Genomic DNA, 22,760 nt, shown 5'->3' with positions numbered 1-22,760 from the left:
GGGACGAGTGCAATATTGGCGGGGGAAAGAACAACACTGCACCGCGTCCCGTCCCTCCCGCCCGCCCGGGGCCCGGAATCCCGCTCTCCACTGCTGGAAGCCGGACCAGCCCAAGAACCCAGGACGCGCTGGGGAGTTGGGTTCACCTTGGAGACCAGAGAGACTTGGCGCCCGGAAGAGGGTGAAGCGGGTGGTAAGGGGAGGAAAGGGAGAAGGGGAGACCGCGACATCCCGGAAGGCCGCTTTCCGACGCCCGGGCGTTGCGCGCGCTTGCTCTTTAAATACTCAGACTGCTAGGCGCGGAGCCGTCGCCATGGTGACGCGTGTCCCAGCAACCGAACTGAATGGCTATTGCCTAGCAACGCCCGGGGTTGAAGTTTTGGGGCCGCCCACCTAGATACTCGCGCTTTCTCTAGCCTGCGGGGGCGGGGGGCGGCTTCCCCGCCTCTTCGGCCAGCTCCCCGGCGCGATGACGTAACGCCCCCAGCCCCGAGCCCGCCCCCGGGTCGCGCCGCCGCACAAAGCCGCGCGGGCCTGCGAGCTCTGGTCCTGCGCCTCCGGCTTCACTCCAATCCCGCCTCACCAAAGTGTTCTTAAAGTTCATTTCGCAATCTGTGTTCTTTGGGGCTAACAAGTGTTTCCTAATGCGGACGTAATTGCTTCTGTCGGTTTAGACTGCAATTTAGACTGCAATTCAGGACCTCCAAAGGGGGCCCGATCAGTTCCACGTGCGCCGCTGTGGCCCAAAACACTCCTCGGTCCCACATGTTTCTGTCCTTCAAAATATAACTTGGTCTTCCCAAATCACGCACCCTCATACTGTTCTGCACCACCCCACCACCTTGTGCGTTCTGCCCCAAACGCCACTCTGCTCTCCAAAGGATAGTTTCGTGCCCCTAAATACCATCTGTCGCCCCGCCTATTCTCTGCTTCATAAATGCGTAACTGATCTACCCCATTCCGCCTCCCACATTCCGATGTCCTCTCCCAAATACCTGGGCGCCCCTTCCACATAACTCAGGACCCCACCCACTTAGCGCCATTTCCTCCAGACAGCGCCGCGACAGGTCTGAGCCCCCTCCGAAAACCCCCAGCCCCTCCATCGATGACACAGTGTGTTCCTCCCCTTCTGTGTCCAAGCCACTGCCTCTCCTGGCCAGGGCCTGCTCTCTCCAGTCTCTCTCTGCCCCCAGTTAGGTGTGCCACCCAACCTCCTCTCCCCTGACCCGGCTGGCCCCTCAGCCCTCTCGGGCGGGCCGGGTGAAGCTCTCGGTGACCGCTAGAGGGCGGGCGAGCCCGGCCAGCGAGCCGCCGCTACCTGGTGGATTGGGGGAAAGGAAAGACCCTAGGGTTTGGTGGAATTCCGTATTTCTCTAAGTGGAAATTTCTTCCCCCCCCCCCTTCTCGAGAGAAAGTCAAGGAAGGGACTTGGGCTGCTGGAAAGTCCGGCAGGGGCGGGGACTGTGGGTTTCGGGGTAGAACCGTGTATGGAATTGGACAGGGAGAGGTTAGAAGGGTGGGGCTGTTCCGGGAAGTAGTGGGGGGAAGGGGTCCAAAACTAGCACCGAGTTTCTTCATTGTCGAGCCTTCCCCTCCTTTCTCAGCCCCCGGAGTGGGACTCCAGGCGACCCAATGAGAATGGGACAATGGAGTGGAGGACCCACAATGTCGGCCTTGGGCTGGGACTTTGACCTAGTCCAACTTCTCTGTTACTTTTCTCACCAATGCTGTTGTCCTGGGGCTAAAATAGGACCATGGGGACCCAGGTCAGGTTCCAGACTTCCTCCACCACCTTCTGGAGCCAGGGAGTGGTTGGTGAAAGCGGGGGAGGCCAGTTAGAAAACAAACAGGTTGTCAGAGAGTTGAGTGATTGAAGCCCACATACCTTATTTGAGGGGCCAGAAATGGTTGGGGAGGAGGAGGAAGAGGTTGGAGGTAGGGAAAGGGGGAGGGGGTGGAGCTTTGTCACCTGTCACCTGCTCTGGCTGAGCCTAGGGCGGGCGGGGGACCGGTATAAAGCAGCAGGCGCCTGTGTCCGCTCCACCTCGTGGGCAGCTCCGGCCTGAGTTTGTTCTGTCCCCTCCCCACCACTTCGCCACCACCATGACACCAGACATCCAGGCCCCTTTCCTCTTCCTGCTTCTGCTGTTCCAAGCGTTTACAGGTGAGGGGCACAAGGTGGGGAGGGGGCTGCCCTGCTCCTGTGGTCTTCCCAACTTTCTGTGGGTTTTGCTTCCTGGGAGATGGCATCCAAGAGGCAGAAGTTGCAGACAGAGGTGGCCTAGTCTCTGCCAGAAGAAAGAATAAAGGAGTGAGGCTAAGGAAAACCTGAGAAGAGACCCCCCCCACACACCTGGAGGACAGTGGGTGCCAGGAGCAGAATATGTCCTGAAGAGAAGTCTGGAGGGGTTGGGGGTGGAATCAGGAGAGGAAAATCTTAGGAGTGGAAAAGCCCACAGTCCAGGAGCAGACAGATATGGGAAGAGAGGGAGGTTGCCAGCCGGGAAGGAGAAAGAGAGCTGACTCAGGGGCCCACTCCCCAAATCCTCCTGGCATAACTTCCCCAGATGCCAGAGAATGTATTTTCTCCTTATGCTGCTTTGTCCCCCAACCATACTCTGTAACCTCGATTTCTTACAGTTGCCAGTTTCACTACCCTGACAACCTCTGACCCCATAAGCCCCAGCAGAACTATACAGGCTTCCAGTACACAAAGCAGCCCAACGTCCAGTTCCACTAAAGAAACTTCTTGGAGCACAACCACCACCTTACTCACAGCTGGCAGCCCTAACCCCAGCCCGACTGCCTCTCCAGGCCATGACAGTGCCTCAACTCCAACCAGCAGCCCTGCCCCAAGCCTGGCTGCCTCTCCAGGCCACGACAGTGCCTCGACTCCAACCAGCAGCCCTGCCCCAAGCCTGGCTGCCTCTCCAGGCCACGACAGTGCCTCGACTCCAACCAGCAGCCCTGCCCCAAGCCTGGCTGCCTCTCCAGGCCACGACGGCGCCTCGACTCCAACCAACAGCCCTGCCCCAAGCCTGGCTGCCTCTCCAGGCCACGACGGTGCCTCGACTCCAACCAGCAGCCCTGCCCCAAGCCTGGCTGCCTCTCCAGGCCACGACGGTGCCTCAACTCCAACCAGCAGCCCTGCCCCAAGCCTGGCTGCCTCTCCAGGCCACGGGGCCAACTCAACTCCAACCAGCAGCCCTACCCCAAGCCTGGCAGCCTCTCCAGGCCACGATGGTACCTTGTCTTCGACCAGCAGCCCTGCCCCAAGCCCGGCTGCCTCTCCAGGCCACGACGGCACCTTGACTCCAACTGGCAGCCCTGCCCCAAGCCCGGCTGCCTCTCCAGGCCACGACGGCACCTTGACTCCGACTGGCAGCCCTGCCCCAAGCCCAACTGATTCTCCAGGCCACGACGGCACCTCGTCTCTGACCAGCAGCCCTGCCCCAAGCCCGGCTGCCTCTCCAGGCCACGACGGCACCTCGTCTCTGACCAGCAGCCCTGCCCCAAGCCCGGCTGCCTCTCCAGGCCATGACGGAGCCTCAACTCTGACCGGTAGCCCTGCCCCAAGCCCGGCTGCCTCTCCAGGCCATGACGGAGCCTCGACTCTGACCGGTAGCCCTGCCCCAAGCCTGGCTGCCTCTCCAGGCCACAATGGTACCTTGTCTTCGACCAGCAGCCCTGCCCTAAGCCTGGCTACCTCTCCAGGCCACAACAGTGCCCCATCCCTGACCAGCAGCCCTGCCCCAAGCTCTACTGCCTCTCCAGGTCACCACAGTGCCTTGTCCCCAACCAGCAGTGACACCTCATCCGTGACCACCAGCTCTACGTCAAGCTCCATGGTCACTTCAGCACACAAGGGCACCTCATCCAGGCCTACCATGACCCCAGTCAGCAAGGGCACTCCATCCTCAGTTCCCAGCTCTGAAACTGCCGCCACTGCTGCCAGCCACGTTACCAGGACAGCTGCCAGCCGCACTAGCACTGGCATAGTACTTTCCACCTCCTCCAATCCTAAGACTTCTCAGCAGTTGTCTGTTAGGGTCTCCCTGTTCTTCCTGTCTTTCCGCATTACAAACCTCCAGTTTAACTCTTCCCTGGAAAATCCCCAAACCAACTACTATCAGGAGCTGCAGAGAAGCATTTTGAAATTGGTGAGTAGCTGCCTTTCCTCTAACATGGACCCCCACCCCCACCCCTGAAGCAGCCTTGAGAACTCTTTGAGGCGCTTGCATCAAATCTTAGTCCTTTCCCTCTCACCCCAGTTTTTGCAGATTTATAAACAGAGGAATTTTCTGGGCCTCTCAGAGATCAAGTTCAGGTACAGTTCTGGGTGTGGACTCTGTGGGACTGGTGGATGTTGTCATGACTGTGGGAGAGGATGTACTGACTCGGAAACTGGGACCCATAGCTGAGTTCCCCATTTCTTTGTAACCAGGCCAGGATCTGTGGTGGCAGAATTAACTCTGGCCTTCCGAGAGGGTACCACTGCCGAATGGGTGAAGGCACAGCTCAGTCAGCTTGAAGCACACGCAGCCACATATAACCTGACCATCAGCGGAGTTAGTGGTGAGTCCACTTCCCCAGCTGCGAGCCAGCACCACCGTGGCTGGGACCCTCTCTCTCCAGCATCTGGGTCCCTGCTTTCTCTCTTGGAGGTGGTAGGGGGAGAGTCACCTCCCTTGGGAGACTGCTCTGACCACTGCTTTCCTTTCAGTGCGTGATGCCTCGTTTCCGTCCGCTTCCCAGTCTGGGTCTGGGGTGCCTGGTTGGGGCATTGCCCTGCTGGTGCTGGTCTGTGTTCTGGTTGCACTGGCCGTCATCTATCTCATTGCCCTGGTAAGTGCTCAGTCCCCAGCCCTGACCAGAGTCCCCCTGCTGGAAGGAGCCACACGTCCCCCATAACCTCCTGTCTGCCCAGGTTGTGTGTCAGTGCGGACGAAAGAGATGTGAGCAACTGGACATCTTTCCAACCCTAGATGCCTACCATCCTATGAGCGAGTACTCTGCCTACCACACCCATGGGCGCTATGTGCCCCCTGGCAGCACCAAACGGAGCCCCTATGAGGAGGTGAGGGAGGTGGGGGCGGCGTGGGGGGGAGGCTTTGTCTGGGCAGTGGTTCTGAAAGGGTACTGGGAAAACCTAAAGAACTTAGAAAAAGGGACATGAAATAAGCAGTGAGGGACTGACAAGGCTGGGGTGGAGGTCAGAGGGGTTCTGTGGGAAAGGCTTAGGGAAGAAGGGGGACCTCAGGAGGGTGTGCCCCCCACAACCAGCACCCCCAGAAGAGCATTCACTGCTCAACTGAACTGGGATGCCCAGTGGTGACATGAATGGGGCACTGCACCCAGGGGAACCCTTCATGGAAGGAGCACCTAGCCCCAGCTTGTCTCCTAAGAATGGAAGATAGATTGGGAAAGGCTGGTGGGGAGGAGGGCGTCTCTGAATTGGGAAAGAACTCTCAGCAAGCCAGGTGAGCCTGTAGCAAGGTGGGGGGGCACAGACCCCCTCTTTCTTCTTTCTGCCTTTCCCTCCCCCTCTGTGACTTAGTAAATAATTAATTTGCCATCCAGTGCTGAAAGGCCACTCCAAGTGGGGGAAGGGAGAGTTTCCTTTTCCTGACTTTTCCTCTGCCTGGGGACTTCCTTCTTCCAGTTTTACAGAAACGTGTACACCTCCTTGGGCTGGAGGAGCAGAGAATGGAGGGAGAAAGGGGCGGGAGGGGAAAGCAGTGGGTGCTGAGAGCCAAGAGGAGGAGTGAACCGGAGCAGGAGCAGGAGGGGGAGTGGCCCTGTTTACAGTCATCTGGCTGGTGGTGGCGGCCAGCAGGTGCTCTCTCCAGATTAACCCTTTGAAAGCTAGTCAGGCTCCTGGACCATTCACCCCATCCTTGGGTGCCATCTAGGGACCCCGGGGAGAAAGGTTGTCCCAGGAAAGCCTCTGCTGCTCATCCGGGTCTCTTCTGCCCCGCCCTAGGTTTCTGCAGGCAACGGTGGCAGCACCCTCTCTTACACGAACCTGGCAGCCACTTCTGCCAACTTGTAGGGACACGTTGTCTGCTGAGAGTCCAGCCAGTACTGGCTGCCTCCCTGGAATTCTTCACTTCTGGAAACCCCCGCCCCCAACTCTGTTCTGGGCTAGTGAGCTGGGCATTCAGGTGGGCTGTTCACAGCCTCCCACACAGGACCGACCAAGTCCCCTAACCCATCTTAGCCCTGGTGAAGCCCACCTGAACCTCTGGGGACATGCGGGAGACAGCAGCTCCCAGGAGGACTGGCTGGAATGCTTGGAGATGGGAATGGGAACGTGAGCATGGCTGAATAAAATGCGGGCCTCCTCCGTGCCCACTGCCAGCTTCTGATCTGTGACCTGTGGATGGGTGAGGGGCGATCAAAATGTATGTGTGTGGGGGGGGTGGTCTGGAAGAGACCTCTGGGAGAGGAGGGGCCGGGAAGAAGGCCAGAGGAGTGGGATTCATTTGAGAAGCAGGAGGCTGGAGAGATGACATTGGAGCGCAGGTGGACGGACTCCTGTCGCCTCTCCTGCATGGCTGGCAGCGCACGAGGAAGGAGGAAACAAAACCCTGAGACTCCAGCAGCCAGCATGGCCCAGCTCTGCCCGCCTGAGAGCCGGGCTCACCCCTATGCCCGGGCCTGCATTTCACTCCCGCGCCCTCCTTTCCCCTTGGCATGGTGCCCTCAGGCGGCTCTATTCTTAGCTGTCCGGGTGTGAAGTAAGTCCTAAGGCAGCAGAGTCAACAGGGCCACGATAAGTTCCGTGTCAGATCCAGGGCCTGGCGCCAGACTGCCCCACCTGCTTACTGGCTCTGGGGTCTACTACCTAGTGCCCCAGGAATGGGGAAATAGTTCTGGTTCTGATGTCAAAGACTTCCCAGATGGCTCAGTGGTAAAGAACTGGCCTGCCAATGTAGGAGATACAAGACTCAGGTTCGATCCCTGGGTTGGGAAGATCCCCTGGAGAAAGAAATGGCAACCCAGTCCAGTATTCTTGCCTGGAAAATTCCACGGATGGAGGAACATGGCGGGCAACAGTCCTTGGGGTCACAGAGTCAAACATGACTGAGCACGCACACACTTCCTGACTGACGTACTGATGCCAAAAGCTCAGCTTCTCTGTACACCAGGGCTGAATCGAGTCTCTGAGACAGAGTTTCAGGTGAAGTAGAAAAGAATAGCTTTATTGCGTTGCCAGGTGAAGGCGGCCACAGTGGGCTAATGCCCTCAAAACCATATGTCCCAAGTTGGAGAAGATTTACAGTAATTGCTCAAAGAGCACATGATCAGCTCATGGACATTTTTCTGATGGGTTGGTGGTGAGGTAGCTGGAATTCAGCATCATCAACCTTCAGGACCAGCTGCTCTGGGGTCTACATACCATCTTTAACTTTTCCTACCTGCAGGGGATATCAGTTTCTACAAAACAGCGCAAAGATATTGTGAATATCCATTGATGGGGAAACAGGGTGTTGCTCCAGACTGTTCTTGACTGTTTCTCTCTGGCCTTCCATTCCCTCCTTTCCCTAATTAACAACTGCTTGAGTCTGCCCCTTGGAACTCAGGGAAGGTCATGGAGGCTGAATGAAGGCTGTTTCCTATAATCCAAGAGATGGGGGAACACAGAAAGGCCTTGTGCCAGGAGTCCCTGATCTCTTTGGGCCCAGGCAAGGGGATGGCACCTTAAGTCGCATTCCTGCAGGGCTCCGCCCAGACGCCCCATGGGGGTGATGGTGGTGGGAGGGTGGGCATCCGGTGCAAGCAGCCACCAGAGTGATGTGCCCCCTGGTGGCCGTGGTTGGTTTGGACCTGGGCTGGGCACAGGTGTGGTAGAAGACTGGGGAGCATAGGGCTTGGGGATCCTCTTCCCTCAGGCACCAGCTCCACCGCGCACCCCTGCTCTCTGAAATAGCAGGGAACCCTCCATCACCTTGACCTGGCACATCCAGCACAGAAGCTAGGAGGAATGGGCTCCGGGAAGGCAGACATCACAGGAAGGCCTGGCATCACAGTTTATTGTTTATAAACCATGAAAATAACAGCTGTTGCTTGGCACAGGCCTAGCAGTGCTCACCGCATGGGGGCAGCAGCAGGCACCAGAGGCCTTGCCAGGCCCAACCCAGTGGGGACACTCAACCTCGGCTGGGACCCCAAAGGAGACTTGGCACGTTGGCATGGGCGCGGGACAGGTTAAAGCATGCAAGGGGGAGAAGAAGGGGATAAAAGGCATGCGGCTGGGGGTACTGGGACCCAAATAAATAAAGCAGGATGAGAGGGTCCCTTTCCCTCACCAAAGAGTGCCTGGGCACTGTCCAGCCAAAAAGCCTCTCTGCCCCAAGGCTGCAGTTCAGCATGGATGGGGCAGGGAGCTTGGCAGGGTGGAGGGCAGAGCTGGAGAGCATGCCCAGTGTTCCGGGTGCCTTCCCTCCCAATCAGCCTGGGGAGGAGCACAGGGCAGGGGTGGGGCAGGGGCTCTCTCCATGATTTGGGCAAGATGCCAAGGGTGGGGCATGGGGCAGAGACGTGGTGGGGGTGGGAACCTGGATTAACAGGCAATAGGGAGAATGGGGGACATCCAGAGAGGTGAGCAGAGGAGAGTCCCTTGGTCAAGAAAGGCCCTGGGAAGACACAGATAGGGGAAGGGACAGGACCACGTGGGAGTAAGAGCTTGAGGGAGAAGCTGCCAGAGAGATAACCCGGCTTCAGGAGGCATGGAGGGCCAGGGCCTAGCAGAGGCCCGGGAGAGTCAGTCCAGCTTGGCGAAGCCCCCGATGGTGACCTTCCTCTCAGGCTTAGTGCCCACGGGCTCCTGCAGCTGTACTGCGCCCCCGCCGATGAAGCAAAAGGCAGGGCACACAGGTCCCGAGCAGTCCAGGGGGCACTCCAGGAGCCCTCGGAAGGACACGGCATCCAGGAAGGAAACGCGACCCCGCTCGTAGTCCAGGCAGATGCCCAGGCGGGGCGGCAGGGGCACTGTGCAGCTGGCCGCCGGGCCGTCCCTCCCTGTCAGCCCTGCATTCGAGCTGGCCCCGGCCCCCAGCAGGATCTTGCCCATGCCGATGGTCAGGAAAGCGAAGGGTGGCGACGCCTCCACGGTGGCGTCCTCGGCACCGCTGTCATGTCCACTGTCCGGGTCATACCTGCAGGAATGGGTGTTGGGTAGAAGAATGTTTGGAGGTGGGGCGGATGGTACCCAAGGGCTGAGATGTTGGGAGGATGGAATGTCAGGGAGCAAGCAGTTTCAAGGATTGATTCGGGGGAATTGAGAAGAGAACACATTGAAGAGACAGGGGTTATAATGTAGGGCTGGGGGTTTGGTTTGATGAGAATGGGGAAAGGCAAGCACACTGGCCAGAGGGGTCGGAGAAGGGGAGAGAAGACAGGGTATCATTCGCGCACACTCAAGAAAGGCAGTGCTTCCAACGTGGGCAAGTGGTGAAGAAAATGGTGCTGGGAGAGAGTTTTGAGGGCTAGAGACTCTTGGAAGGATGAGGGGTTAGCGGTGGGGAGAGGTGGGAGCAGAGAAAACATGCTGGGAAGGGGGATGTTGGGAGAGAGAGGAGGGTGGGTCAGTGCCTTGGATGAAGGATGTTGCAGGGCTGCAGGTTGGGGATCACAGGTTTAGGAGGGAACTGATGTTGAAGAGAAGGCACTTCTGAAGAAATGGGGTATTGAGGGATAGAGTGCTGAGGAGGAAGAAGAGCATGTGTGGGTGGGTGGCAACGAGGCTGTCGGGGGTGAGAGGGTATGGAGATGGAAAGTTTAAGGGAAGAATTTGAGGAGGCTGAGAAAGGTGTGGGTGAAGGACGTGCTGGAGAGAAAAAGCTTTGCAGTGAAAAGATTTTGCCAAAGGGGTGTGAGGGAGAAAGGGCACGGAGACTCGGAGAGCTGGTGCGTTAGCTTGAGTGACAGATGGAGGGAAGTGGAGATGGCTTGCTTGTCTGTTGTCCCTTTCCCCAGTCACTCCAAAGATCAACCTCCAAAACGCTTCCACTGAGCCCACATTTCTCCTGACCACAGTGCCTCCAGCCTGGTTCACACTACTTCCTCCTGATCTCCCAGCTCCATCCCAGCAAGTGTGTGCTCCCCTCGCCACCCCACCGTGTTCCCAGCTCCCCCACCCAGATCCCCAGAGCCCCATACCTCCCAGAGGGGCCTGACCTGGGGCTGATCACATCGGGGGCACCCTGGAAGCTTTCCTGAAGCTTGCTCTCCAGCCCGACGCCCACCTTGACCAAGTAGGAGGCTGGGTCTACGGCGCAGGCCCAGTAGCTGCGGCCCTGGGTCACAGCCACATCGCCCAGGACCACGTCCACGCTCAGGTGGCAGCCCGTCAGCAGCCGCTCGGCAGCCAGCAGCAGGGGCAGCCCCGGGACGCTCCTCACCGCCCGCTGGTCCTTGCTGATGGCCAGCCGCTCTCGGCTTGTACCCCACCGGCCATCGAGGAAGAAGTGCAGGACTGGAGTAGGGGAGGGTTGAGACAGAAGGGAGGACTTCAGGGACAAACGCTGGCACTGGGGACCTCGAGGTGTCAGCACGAGACACTGGGAGATCTCAGAACACGGAACAAGTTGCCAAGGGATGGGCAGGGAGCTCTTGGGAACAGGGCCTGGAAAACTGGAATGGGAGCATAAGGGAAGAAGAAAGGGCATCCCAAGTGGGCATGGGGCCCCAGGAAGAGTTTTAGTGATGACTAGTGGGCACGGAAACCAGTCTCCCAGACCCAGCTGACTCGCTCTGGCTGCCTCCTCTGTTATGTCTGTACTCCAGAGCCTCCACTATCTTCTGGAGAGTCACTTGACCAACATTTATTGAGCCCTTGTGGTGTGCTGTGCTTAGTCGTTCCGTTGTGTCCCACTCTTTGTGACCCCACCGACTATAGCCTGCCAGGCTCCTCTGACCATGGGATTCTCCAGGCAAGAATACTGGAGTGGGTTGCCACGCCCTCCTCCAGGAAATCTTCCCAACCCAGGTCTCCTGCATTGCAGGCAGATTCTTTACCATCTGAGTCACCAGGGAAGCCCTATTGAGCCCTTTCAGTTCAGTTCAGTCGCTCAGTCATGGCTGACTCTTTGTGACCCCGTGAATCAAGGCACGCCAGGCCTCCCTGTCCATCACCAACTCCCGGAGTTCACTCAAACTCATGTCCATTGAGCCCTTACCATAAGCCAAAACTCGGCTTAGACTTGACACATCAGCAAGTCACTTAATTCTCACAACAAGGCTACGGGGTAGGTGTTGTTACTGTCCCCACAGCAGAGGAACTGAAGGTTCAGAGAGGGTGAATAACCCACCCAAAGCCACCCAACCGGCAAGAGGCAGAGCTGGGATTTGAACCCGGGCGCTCCAGCGTTCTTGCCTGGAGAATCCCAGGGACAGGGGAGCCTGGTGGGCTGCCATCTATGGGGTCGCACAGAGTGGGACACGACTGACGCGACTCAGAAGCAGTCTGGCTCAGAGCTAGTGAGGCTGGCCCACCGCGTGGCGCCGTCTCTCGGGGCCCGCGCAGCCGCAGCTGTCCCCGCCACTCACCGGGCGCGGGCGGCGTGCGCAGGTGCACGTCCTCGCTGTACTCGCCGAAGCCGGCCTTGTTGCAGCCGCGGACGCGCAGCACGTACACGGAGCCCGTGTCGGGGTTCTCCAGCAGCGCGCTGGTGCCCCGCACCTCCTCCCGCCGCTGCCAGCGGGCCGGGCCGGGCTGCGCCGGCACATCGGTGCGCCGGAACTCAATGGTGTAGTGCCAGGCAGGGGGTGAGTGGGGGGGCAGCCGCCAGCAGAGGAAGATCTGGTCGTAGGCAAAGGTGCGCTGGGTGTCGATGACCGGAGCCTCGGGCACTGTTGGAAGAGACAGCGGGGTCAGTCACGGCCTGGCCACGGGCCTGGTGTGGAGGGTGGGCGGGAAAAGGGAAAGCAGCGGGAGCCGGGGGGGTGAGTGCGAGTGAGGGGGATCTGGGAAGACACCTGTCTGGGCCCTGGGCGCGGGAAAAGGAGAGGCAGGCGGCCTGATGCCAGTCCTGGGCTGCCACGCCCTCGATCTGGGCCTCAGGTTCCTCCTCTGTCAAATGAAGGTATGAGATCACGGGCTGTCCTTTCTTTCTATGACCCTTTTTAGTCTATGAATACAAAGGAGCCCCAGGGAAAGGCAGGTAACGGCCACTGGAGCCCACCCAGGCAAGAGGGCGCTGAACAGGAAGAGGAGACTGAGTGCCGGGGTAATGGATGCGAGGAGAGGCAGCAAGGCAGAAAATGGGGGCAGAGGGCCAGCCCAAGCTTGACGGCACAGGACAGGGTCAGGGGAAGGGAAGGAAAGCATAGAGGGCAAAGGTCATAAGGACAAAAAGTCAGAAAGGCAAGGATTAAGGCGTCAGAGAGACAGAGGGCACTGGCCAGGGAAGAGGATGGCGGAGGCAGTCTGGTTAGGGCAGGAAAGAGAAGAAGCCATGGGTGGGGAGCCGGGCTGCGTGGGAGGGGCAGGGCAGGGCAGGGGACCTGGCAGAGGGGGCAGGACCCCCAGGGCAGGGCCTCTGACTTGCCTGGGGTGCTCCGGAGCAGAGTCCGCGGTGGCCACAGCCTACAAACAAAGAGAGGGAGAAGCAGCGCTGAGCGCGGTGGGACGGTGTGGCCGGGTGGGCTAGGTGGGCAGGACGGCTGGCCAGGCCGGGTGGGAGGCTTGGGAGTTAGTTCCCTGGTGGGCACTGCCCCCCGGGCCCGCTGCTGGGGAGGAAGGGAGGAAGGCTCTAATTGGACATGGGGCCTGGCCATCTCCTCACCTCGCAGGAAATTAAGCTCTGTCAGTAGCTTCATCTCACGCCCCACATCCAGCTGGCAATGGCGGAAGGAGGAGCTGGCAGCTGGCCGGAATGTCTGGAGGGCCTCTGTGGCTCGGGAAATCCTGGGATGGGGGCAGGCAAGGGTCAGACTTCCCTGTAGCTCAGATGGTAAGGAATCTGCCCGCAATGCAGAAGACCTGGCTTCCATCCCTGGGTGGGGAAGATCCTCTGGAGAAGGGAATGGCAATCCACTCCAGTATTCTTGCCTGGAGAATCCCAAGGACAGAGGAGCCTGGCAGGCTACAGTCTGTGGTGTCACAAAGGGTCAGACGGGACTGAGCGACAAACTCTACCAAAGGTCAGGCACTGCGTCTGGGCTGCCGCCCTTCCCCTTGATTCTGCCATGTCTGGCCCTAAAGCCTTGGTATCGGCTATGGGTCTCTTCTCTGTCCCTTTGGGCAAGAGCTGGTATCCATCTGGCCTGGTGAAAAGTCCTCAGGGCCCAGTTCTCTGCCGGGCAGGACTCTCGACACTGCCTGATGCATGGGCTACACCCACGATGCCCCTACCCTGCAGGGGCCTGTGACCCTGAGCCATGCCCCGAGTACCTGTTGTGCAGTTGTTTGGCTGCTTGCACAAAGCATGGCTGGTCTGTTTCCTTAAGAACTTCCTGAGCGTAGCCCACCAGACCTGAGCCGTCCAGCAGGCTCCGGTGCTCCTGGATCTGGGCGCTGAGACGGGCCAGCCGTTCCTGCTGACACTCCTCAATGGCCTGAAGCAGTGACGCCCGCTTCTCCTCCAGCACAGCCCCCAGCCCCCGCACCAGCTGGGACACCTCCTCCTTGGCCTGCTGACCACTCACCTGCCCAGAGAGCAACATTGACTGCCTCCTTCTTGAAGGCTGCATCTGCTCCAGCCTCCTGAGGCACCACACCATGGCTAGGATCACAAAGGATCTGGGGAAATCCTACCTACCCATTCAAATGGGACCAGGCTCATGGCTCCACAGTTTCCTGTACACCCACATAGGCTCAACTCCTGACCATTTGTGTTCATCTTCCTGGAGGCCCACACCATGATCCTGACTCCTTGAGGACTCCCCAAAATAAGAGGCCACGACTACACTAATATCCACCTGGACTGCATTAACGTCTACCAGCATCTGTGCCATCCTTATCACCCCTCCCCACGTCAGCTGATTCAAGCAATCTGGCAAAATGAATTGGAGCCATCGCTTCAGTCTCCTTGGTCTAAGGATGTGTGCCATCCCAGCTGAGCCTGAGGGCATCTGAGCTCCATCCCTGGGGTTTTCAAGCTCTCCCTCTTCAGGGTGATAGACACCCTGTCTCCACCGTAGCCTTAGGTACTGCCTGGCCTGGGGCACTGCCGTTTCTGACAACCTGGTTTAACCAGAGCCTTGACCCATCCACGGACCCCACATGGGCTTCCTGAGTTTGCAACCAGGTGATTGGGCTGTGCCCATCTCCACCCCCTTCCTGCTCCCACTGCCAGGCAGGGCCCAGGGCCCACCTCCATGCCCTCCCTCACCTCCGTGTGCCTCACGGTCTCCTCCAGCTCACAGATCTGGGTCTGTACTGTGTCCTGGTTTCCCAGGATGTATGTCAGGCTCTTTGTCAGCTTGTCCTGAGGGGGAAAGAAAGAGGTGGGCATCACACCTGGTCCTGAAGAAGCCAGCAGTTCGGAGGAGATATGAGAGGGTGTGAGTGTGGGTTAGTCCTGGCGTCAAATGAGGCAGGGTCCTCACCTTGAGGGCCTGGTAGGCACTGAGCACTGGTGTGATTTTGTGGCCGCTGTGGGTGCGCCGCACACGGCAGAGCTGGCACACCAGTCGTTGGCACGTCTTGCAGTAATGGGTCACCTCTTCCTTGTGATCTGGACACATTAGTCCCTAGGGACAGAAACAGCAGGGAAATAGTCAGCCAATGGCATGTGGAAGGGTGCTGATCTCCCACAGGGCAGTTCCCTGCCCTTCCTCCCAAGCGGGTGGAGGGGAGTTCAGATGTGGTGCTCCATGGTGCCACCTGGTGGTATACCCTGGCAATCAAGGAGAGCCTTTCCTGCAACCACCAGGTATTAGCCTTGCTCCTCCCTTCCTTTACATGTGGTAATAACAATAATGGTGATAATCTTAGCCTTGTGGTTAATAATTAGCCACGTCTGTCTTGTTTACTGCTGTAGCCCCAACACCTGGAATAGCACCAGGCACACAGGTACTTGATAAATATTTGTTCAATGAATGAACACGTGACAGACCTTTTCAGTATATATAAATAACTTTCACAAACATTATCTCAGGGATCCTCCCATCAACCCTGCGGGTATGGAGACTGCAGCGCAAATATATTACAAGCTTCATTAAGCAGATGAGAGGGAGGCTCAAAGGTGTTCAAAGATTTGTCCAGTGCCTTTGTTATAGAAAAAGGAGCTTGGCAATGGCAACCCTGTGGCCACCTCCTTTTGGAAGCCCACAGTGCCAGGCACGCCCTCCCACCCAGCACCACCATGCCCTCCCCCACTTCCCAGGCCCTGCAAAGGCTGGCTCACCTTGGGGCGAAAGGAGAGGGTGGGCAGGGTGGGTTCATGCTGGGCCTTCTGTGTGCCCCAGGGATGGAAGAGCTTGAAGCACTCGTTGCAGAAGGTGGCACGGCACTCGGTGCAGCCCTTGGTGGCCTCTAGTGGCGGGGGCTTGCACAGCTGGCACAGGATGGCGCCACCCACACTCACACTCTGGCGGTACCGCTCCACCACACGCTCCAGGGTCAGGTTCCGGAAAAGCCCTGCCAAGCCCCGCTCCCCCAGCTCCACATCACCCTGGCAGGCTGGGCACGGGAACATGATCACCTGGGGGTGCAAAGCACCTCGCTTCCGCCCGGGGTATGTCCCAAAGCCTGTGGATGGGCCAGGAAATAGGGAGGTGAAAATTACCGCTGGCTCAGGGTGGGGGAAGTCTGTTCAATTAAAGAATTAATTTTTATTGTGCCAGAGCTCAGCTCTTAGCAGAGCCTGGATGGGCAGTACCCCTTGAAAAACAGACAGGTGCCCCTGGCCAGGGATGGACCCCTTCCATCTTCCTGATGGACATCCCAGCATCCCCATCCCAACCCCATGTGTGTCAGCCCCACCTGACTTAAGCAGCCGGTCCAAGCGGTCTGGTTTGGGGAGAGTTCTGCGGGAGAGGCGAGGGCTTCGGGTGGATGGGGTGGAGGCAGGAGAAGTGGGCTCGGAGCTGGGGTCCCCACCATGGCCTATGTAGCCCTGCTGGCCCAACACCTCCCGGGCACAGGCCTGGCACACGTTGTGGGTACAGGGCAGCACCAGTGGCTGCTTATACATTTCTTGACACACTGGGCACAGCAGTTCCTTCTCCATGTTCTTCATGCTTGTCTGTGGAGGGACCAGGAGGTTGGATCAGAGCTTGGACACCTGGGTATATCTCAACAGGCACCTCAACTGCATTTAAAGACCCAAGGGTTCTTGGAAATGAGGAAGAAAAACTACAAGAGACCCCACAAGCTATAGATTTTTCCCCAGCATCAGCCTTGGCCTGATTCACAGGCCTTCCAACTCCCTGTCTCCAGCATGCTTCCCTCCTGCAGAGCTACATAACTAAGGAGGAGAGATGGCTGAAGATCAGGTCTCCCCCAGTCTCAAGCCCCACCCCCTGGACTGTCCTAGTCTCAGCCAGACCTACAGCCGCTCTCACCTGGCCTTTGCCCCCATCCCCCCATCTGCCGGCAGCCTGCCCCAGGCACATCTCTCAAGGACACCGCCCATTCTGCAGCTCGGTGCAGAGGCCCCACCACCACCCCCACCCCCTCTCGCTTCTCTGGCATCCCCCTTCCCCTCCTCCCCCGCGTGACTTCTCCTTATAACCAGGCTTTCTCCATCCTCCTGCTCACCCTGACTGTCCTCCTGCGGTGGCTCCGGCCTGCAGCCGCCTTCGCCTCCATTGCCCATCACTAACCCATCTGGTTCCTCCTAACCCATACCATTTTGCCCCCCACCATCCGGCTCTCCTGCTCCCACCCCAAGCGTAACCCGGCCTGTCGCAACCCCTCCCAAGGTAGGGTAGAAACAAACGCGCCGCCTGTTTGTCCCCTCCCCACCGGAAGTACCCCTCCCTTTTTCGGTGGCGGGGGTCCTCAGGCTATGCCCCACCCCCACACCTCACCTTGGTCCCTCTCTTCGCAGCCATCCCGGTCAGGGGCGCAGCTGACACAAAGGAGGGAGGGACAGGGAGGGAGGGGGAAGGAAGTGGTGGGGGGGAGCAGGGTTGGCACCGCCCCTGGGAGAGCCGGGCACGGGTTGCCATGACAACCGCAGGCTCGGAGGCAGCCCTGAGTGGGGGTGCTGTGGGGTGGGGTCTCGCGAAGGGGTCCAATTTGGGAACTGCACCATGGGGCGGCTCCTTCCTCGCCCCCGACCTGTTCTCAGTTTTCTTGGAAAATACCCAATCTCGCTCACGCCCCCTCCTCATAGCATAGCCCCGTTGCCCTGCAACCCCAACCTCGGTGCATGGCTGGAGGCTACCCCAAGCCACCCGCTGTATCCAGGCAGCTCCATGTTCCTCACACCCCAGCAGATGGACGCCTTCACGGCATTCACCTCCTGGCTGCCCCCGGGATTACCCTCTCATACCTGCACCCCGATCCTCCCAGTCCTTTCTGCCATCGACAACCCCCTGTCTACATCCCAGCATCTTTCGGGACCCCCACCTGTTCGAGGTCCCGGCCTGCCCCGGACCCCTATGCTCCCCCTCCCCTTCCCCTCGACCCCACCTTAACTCACACTGATGCGGACCAGTGCATCCATGATAGAAGTGAAGGTCTGCATATCCTCACCCTCAGCCATGGCCCTAGCATGCCCGCCCGCCCCCGGGTGCCCGATCCCCGGCTGCGGCTGCGAACCCCGGGCTTAATGCAGGAGCCCGGTGGGGATGTGGGGAGGGGTGAGGGTGAGATGTCACTGCGCATGCTCCAGGGACCAGCGTCTAACAGCGCCCGTCGAGGTAGGAGGTGGGAAATAGTTTTCCCCACGTGGTTCTCAGAAGGCGGTCGGGTAGGGGAGCAGTAGTTAGGTAACGTGGAATGGTATTTGAGGGGGAGCCATTTCTTATGTTCGGATTCTTTATTGGCTTCTAATCTTACTCATAGAAAGCAGAAGGACAGTTTTAGAGAAAGATAGACTCCAGGGTGGAAGGACTAGATTTTGGTTTGGGCAAGAGTCCACGGGAGATATCAAGGCAGTGTTCACGGTGGGGTTAGTTTTGAAGAACAGGCTGACATAATTGACAAAGAAGACAGAAGCAGTCCATGGGCCCGGTGACTTGAAGAGTTAAGTGCAGCTTGCACTGAGAGGCAGCAGATGCTCTGGGTGCGGGGAAGAGCCGGGAACCAGGGTGGAGGCCAAGGATGCTCCTGGACGCAATATTTCCTCCCTGCAGGAAGAGGGCGCTGCATTCAGGCGCTGAGGGGGAGAAAGAGGAAGGCGTAAGGGAGAAACAAGGTCACGTTAGGGCCTGACGCATGCGCACAGTCAACCGTCCCCGGTTCGGCTCTCCTCCTGGACAGAAGCGTGGATTGGACCCAAGGGCAGGGCATGATGGGTAACGGGACCAACGGGATCCCCTCTGCCCCCCAACCCGGGCGGAGTAGTGGGGGTCGGAGTTGGGCGGACCAGCTTCCCTGGTCCTCTCCCCACAGAGCTGACGTGTCCTGGGTTCCAGGCGATGGGCATTTCCACGGGGCGGGAGGGTTCGGGGCGTCGCCGCGAGGTGTGGGGAGTTGGGGAGGGTGGCTGCAGCCCCCGGAGTGCTTGGAAGCGATCGTGCTTGGAAGCGATCGTGCTCTCGAACTCCCGGACCTGCCGAATCTGCCTGCGCCTCCTGCAGGGAGGGCTGGACCTGACTCTCCGTCTCTTCTCTCCCCCGCTCCAGTGGTGGGTACAGGCACGTCGCTGGCGCTTTCCTCCCTCCTGTCCCTGCTGCTCTTCGCTGGGATGCAGATGTATAGCCGCCAGCTGGCCTCCACCGAGTGGCTCACCATCCAGGGCGGCCTGCTCGGTTCCGGCCTTTTCGTCTTCTCTCTCACTGTATCCTCTCTGCGGGGGAGTGGGCAGAGTTGTTTGAGGGTAGGAAGGGTGGAGGGTCACGCAGGCTTGTACCCTTCCCGGTAACCCACATATCTCAGCCTCCATGGCACAACCGACGCCTTAACTTCCTCAACCCAGGCCTTCAATAATCTGGAGAATCTTGTATTTGGCAAAGGATTCCAAGCAAAGATCTTCCCTGAGAGTAAGTGAAAATTGGAGGTTGAGTATTTGAATCCTTTCTTGTAACCCTCACCTCTAATCTTCTCCAACACTGTTCTGAACTTCCAGGTGTTTAGACACTAAAGGTTGTTGAGGAGGAGGAACAGTGTGTACTAAGATTGTCTGAAAGCAGATGATACTTTGGGATACAGTACTTTTTACTCCTGGAATTGGAGCTCGGAGAAAGAGCTTATGAAAATAAGAAACTCGTTTACTTTCTGGCCAGTTTCCGGGGAAGGTTTGAGGGAATAGGCAGGTCTGGGCCTGTAATGAGTATATCCAAGGAGGGTGTTCATTGTTTCCACCAGAAAAACAAGGGCCAAATTCACTGAAGGGTTCCAAGGTGACATGGACCCAATACTAGTGAATTGTATTGTTTGAGATGATTGTGAAGAGCCTGAAGTATTAGATACACCAGCTTTCTGTGTCAGCAGGAATCCTCACCAAAGTAGAATAGCTGTTAGATTGTTTTCTGTTTGAAAGGATCCTTGTTATTGCTCATGTAATCAAGAATTGATGATTTAGTTACGTATGGAGAATTAAGTTCATAAAGCAAATTAGGCGTCAAGGCCAGATCACCTAAGGATGCCACATGCCCCAGATTGATAGCAGATGCCATCTCCTGTGAAGCCTTCACCTGTCACTGTGGCCCTCATTTCTTCCCTCTCCTTACCTCTTGCCCTCTTCACCGCGCCCCTATGCAGGCTTCCAGAGCTCCTTCCATACAGCAGCAGCTTCAGAGCATCTCTCTGTTAGGTTCTGTTTTTGTGTATATTGTCTTCCTTTGCTTCTGAAAGAAGGCTCTGTTGTGGGGCAAGCTGCTTGGCCCTTTTCACCTGCCCTCCTCGGCTGGGCAGGGGGGATTGCCCTTGCTGTCTGCCCTCCCACCTTCTCTCCAGTCCTACTCTAGCTGTCTGGAGACCCTTTTCTGCCCCTCTGGATGTGTGTGTCCAGACACTCTGCTCTCCACTTTATGTCCAGGGAGTGAGGCCCTCACTTCCTGCACTGGCCAGCCAGTTTAGTGAATTGATCCCCTTTGGCTGGCTTCTGTTGAAAAGGTCGTGACCCTCTTCCTCAAATGCAAGCAAGCCTTACCCTTCAGACTCTGCTGTCATCTTTCCTTTTTACTGGAGGCAAGCCAGGATAGGGAAGTTAGGTGATATTTGGAGCAGAGCTGGAAATGAGAATGCATCTTGTGCTTCCATGTCCTGGCTGGTGATAAGGCCATCTGATGTCCTCCTGCTGTCATGCCTTATTTCTCCAAGCAGGTCCCCCAAGATTCAGAGAGCCCCAGATTTCTCCTAGACCCTACATATGAATGCCTGGTGTTTCCATTCTGACCACCACCGTCCTTTTCACCTCTTGCCTCCCCAGTTCTCCTCTGCCTCCTGTTGGCTCTCTTTGCATCAGGCCTCATCCACAGAGTGTGTGTCACCACTTGGTAAGTGTCTGACAGCTGGATAAGGGGTGTAGCATCCCGCCCTTTGGCACTTGACCCTCCTGTGATGGTTCCAGACTTCCCCATACCTCCCTCTCGCTCTGTTCTCCTCCTGTCCCCTTCCCCATTTTCCTAAACCTGAGCCTAGATTCTTTCCCTCATGCTGGTGTCTGCTATGGGAGGCACCAGGCTGGCAGCATGCCCACTAATGCCCTGACTGTTTTTCTTCACCCTGTAGCTTCATCTTCTCCATGGTTGGTCTGTACTACATCAACAAGATCTCTTCCACTCTGTACCAGGCGACAGCTCCAGTCCTCACACCAGCCAAGGTTACGGGCAAGGGCAAAAAGAGAAATTGACCCTGAATGTCTAATAAAGTTGATTCTTTGTAGCTCTGAGCTGTGATACACTGTGGGCCTCTCCTGCCCATGTGTGTACATGGGTGTGTGCAGAATGCTGGGGCGGATGGGTACCTGCTGCTTTCTGTCCCTGGGGATGGAGGAGCTTTCCTTCCTCCAAGGTTCATTTTTACCAACTGTTTATTGAGTGCCGTCAGTGCCAGGCACTTTGCCAGGCACTGGAGTGGCGTATGCTTGTGTAAGAGTCTCATAGAATAAAAGTGTGAGAATGATCTGCAGTCTTGTCCTTTGGGAAAAGAGGTGAAGACTGCAATGCAGGAAGGCCTGCTCATTGGAACTGGAATAGATCTTGAAACAGAGGAGTAAAGGAGGGAAAGGCCCCTCACCCCTGCGTCTCTCCATGGGGTTCCATTTACACCTCTGGGGGCTTTGTTATTCCAGCTCTCCACCCTGAGCCCTCTGGCCCTTCTGCTCCAAGTTTGCAAGTGGGAATTCCCTACTGATGTTGCCCTCCTAACCCTGTGTGTTCTCCAGCCTGGACATATGCCTGTGTTTAGAAAGACTCCCAGGTTGATCACTGTCTCTATCCTCTTTGGTCTGAGTGCCTTCATTTTTTTCCTGTCTTGTAACCAGAGGACTAGGAAACATCTTAAGTTTTAATAATAGCAAAGTATGTAAAACGATGGGACAAGGCCACCAACCTTGGAGCCAGCCTTAATGGAAGTGAGGGAATGTGACTTCCCAGGTCTTTCTCTGTCCATGCTGTGCCCTGAGGAGTGCCTCTCTGACCAGAGTGCCTGTCCTTTGGCGCACCTAGGCACCCTCCCTCTTGGGTGGTGTGGGCTTTTGGGTGCTTACTGTGCCTTGGTCAGCTTGATATTCTCCACAGAGCCTGATGCTGGGCAGTGAGGACTAGAGGGTTGGTTGAATGAAAGAACTGGTCCTCCTGGAACAGAAAATTAAACACATGGGATGTGCCTGAGTTAGGGAATGAGACCCAGTGAAAGTGAAGAAGTGAGTCAAAGGAACTCTGGCCCAGGATTAGACATCCCCACCCTCTCCATTTGTAGCCAGAATCCAGACCCTTTCACCTCTGTCTCTAGGCTGAGGGAATACTATGCAGTTTGCCCAGGTTACCTGCAGAGGGCGCCACAAGCTCATGTCTTCCTCCAGGAGACTGGCAACACTCACCTGCAAGTTGGCATTGAGGGCTTAGAGAGTTCCTGCTGGGTCTTAGGGTTCTTGCTGAGTCTCTCCAGTGGAAGCCAACTTTTGGAGGACATGAAAGACTGGCTAAAACCCGAATCAAGCCTCCTTGCTCCTGGCTGTGAGTGGAGGCAAAGACAGTTCAGTGCAGCCCAGAGCCTTCCTGAGAAGGAATGGTAGCCCTAGGCTTTGACTTACCTAGTGTGGTTGGGGGCGGTTACCATATGTGGGACCCTTGGGGAGAAGAAATGGTGCTCCAAAAGGGTCCTGGACCTGCAGGAAGCTGGGTTAGTTCTAGGTCTCAGTCTGTCAAACCTTAGCTTTCTCCTGTCCTGGACTGGGCAGAAGGCCAGGTGCCAGCCCAGGTGAGCACCGACACGGTGGGGAATTTGACCACCTGGGGGCATCATCCCTTCCAAGATAAGAGCTGGGGCCAGGTTACTGGAGGTTGGGGAGGAGCCCAAACAGGTGTCAGGGCAATGCCAAGGGATCTGGGCACCTGCTGCCACCCACTGCGTAGGCCTCAGGGACAGTATGTGACCAGGAATAATGAACCCTTCCTCAGGGAATGGGTGCATTTATGAGGCAGGCTGGCGCCGACATCAGCTCTCCACCCAGCCTGTCCCTAGGGTGCCT

At 57.6% G+C, this 22,760-nt stretch overlaps 3 protein-coding genes across 6 annotated transcripts; 2 read left to right on the top strand and 1 right to left on the bottom strand.

Moving 5' to 3' along the window:
- The first annotated feature begins 2,014 nt into the window (after positions 1–2,014).
- Positions 2,015–6,368, top strand: MUC1 (mucin 1, cell surface associated). The gene is made up of 7 exons (XM_055403530.2): positions 2,015–2,164; positions 2,641–4,160; positions 4,272–4,327; positions 4,445–4,575; positions 4,724–4,845; positions 4,928–5,077; positions 5,984–6,368. Exons 1-7 carry the CDS (start codon positions 2,104–2,106, stop codon positions 6,050–6,052), a joined length of 2,109 nt encoding a protein of 702 aa, XP_055259505.2. The 5' UTR covers positions 2,015–2,103; the 3' UTR covers positions 6,053–6,368.
- A 131-nt stretch (positions 6,369–6,499) lies between these two features.
- Positions 6,500–17,677, bottom strand: TRIM46 (tripartite motif containing 46). Of its 4 annotated transcripts, none has more exons than XM_055402292.2 (10): positions 17,601–17,677; positions 15,935–16,196; positions 15,357–15,700; positions 14,557–14,700; positions 14,340–14,435; positions 13,400–13,653; positions 12,792–12,913; positions 11,554–11,856; positions 10,183–10,480; positions 6,500–9,161 (listed from the first exon to the last, which is right to left on the bottom strand). In XM_055402292.2, the coding sequence occupies exons 1-10, from the start codon at positions 17,661–17,663 to the stop codon at positions 8,768–8,770; spliced, it is 2,280 nt and encodes a 759-aa protein (XP_055258267.1). In that variant the 5' UTR covers positions 17,664–17,677; the 3' UTR covers positions 6,500–8,767. The 4 variants fall into 4 exon arrangements, with proteins under 4 accessions (XP_055258267.1, XP_088691973.1, XP_088691975.1 ...); XM_088835847.1 differs by lacking the exon at positions 17,601–17,677 and adding an exon at positions 16,984–17,457; XM_088835848.1 differs by lacking the exons at positions 6,500–9,161; positions 17,601–17,677 and adding exons at positions 12,555–12,592; positions 16,984–17,457 and having other exon boundaries at positions 10,254–10,480.
- A 587-nt stretch (positions 17,678–18,264) lies between these two features.
- On the top strand, positions 18,265–20,957 carry KRTCAP2 (keratinocyte associated protein 2). Its single transcript, XM_055403394.2, has 5 exons — positions 18,265–18,417; positions 18,748–18,902; positions 19,041–19,104; positions 20,496–20,562; positions 20,798–20,957. The coding sequence occupies exons 1-5, from the start codon at positions 18,411–18,413 to the stop codon at positions 20,916–20,918; spliced, it is 414 nt and encodes a 137-aa protein (XP_055259369.2). The 5' UTR covers positions 18,265–18,410; the 3' UTR covers positions 20,919–20,957.
- Positions 20,958–22,760: the final 1,803 nt, after the last annotated feature.

This window comes from Moschus berezovskii, chromosome 4 (genome assembly GCF_049115385.1).
Source record: "Moschus berezovskii isolate FMDL1 chromosome 4, NW_MosBer_1.0, whole genome shotgun sequence".
Lineage (NCBI taxonomy): Eukaryota > Metazoa > Chordata > Mammalia > Artiodactyla > Moschidae > Moschus > Moschus berezovskii.
The sequence above is the reverse complement of the archived record's forward strand: the minus strand, read 5'-3'. Positions and strand labels throughout refer to the sequence as shown.

Excerpts from the sequence above, each read along its gene's own strand:
- MUC1 (XM_055403530.2), top strand. The coding sequence starts at position 2,104 with ATGACACCAGACATCCAGGCCCCTTTCCTCTTCCTGCTTCTGCTGTTC. Across the intron at positions 4,328-4,444 it reads CTCTCAGAGATCAAGTTCAG|GCCAGGATCTGTGGTGGCAG; the intron begins GTACAGTTCTGG and ends CTTTGTAACCAG. Across the intron at positions 4,846-4,927 it reads TCATCTATCTCATTGCCCTG|GTTGTGTGTCAGTGCGGACG; the intron begins GTAAGTGCTCAG and ends CTGTCTGCCCAG.
- KRTCAP2 (XM_055403394.2), top strand. Across the intron at positions 18,903-19,040 it reads TTTTCGTCTTCTCTCTCACT|GCCTTCAATAATCTGGAGAA; the intron begins GTATCCTCTCTG and ends TCCTCAACCCAG. Across the intron at positions 20,563-20,797 it reads AGAGTGTGTGTCACCACTTG|CTTCATCTTCTCCATGGTTG; the intron begins GTAAGTGTCTGA and ends TTCACCCTGTAG.
- TRIM46 (XM_088835847.1), bottom strand. The coding sequence starts at position 17,289 with ATGAGGAGGGGGCGTGAGCGAGATTGGGTATTTTCCAAGAAAACTGAG. Across the intron at positions 14,436-14,556 it reads GTGCCTACCAGGCCCTCAAG|GACAAGCTGACAAAGAGCCT; the intron begins GTGAGGACCCTG and ends TTTCCCCCTCAG. Across the intron at positions 12,914-13,399 it reads GCCAAACAACTGCACAACAG|GATTTCCCGAGCCACAGAGG; the intron begins GTACTCGGGGCA and ends CCCCCATCCCAG.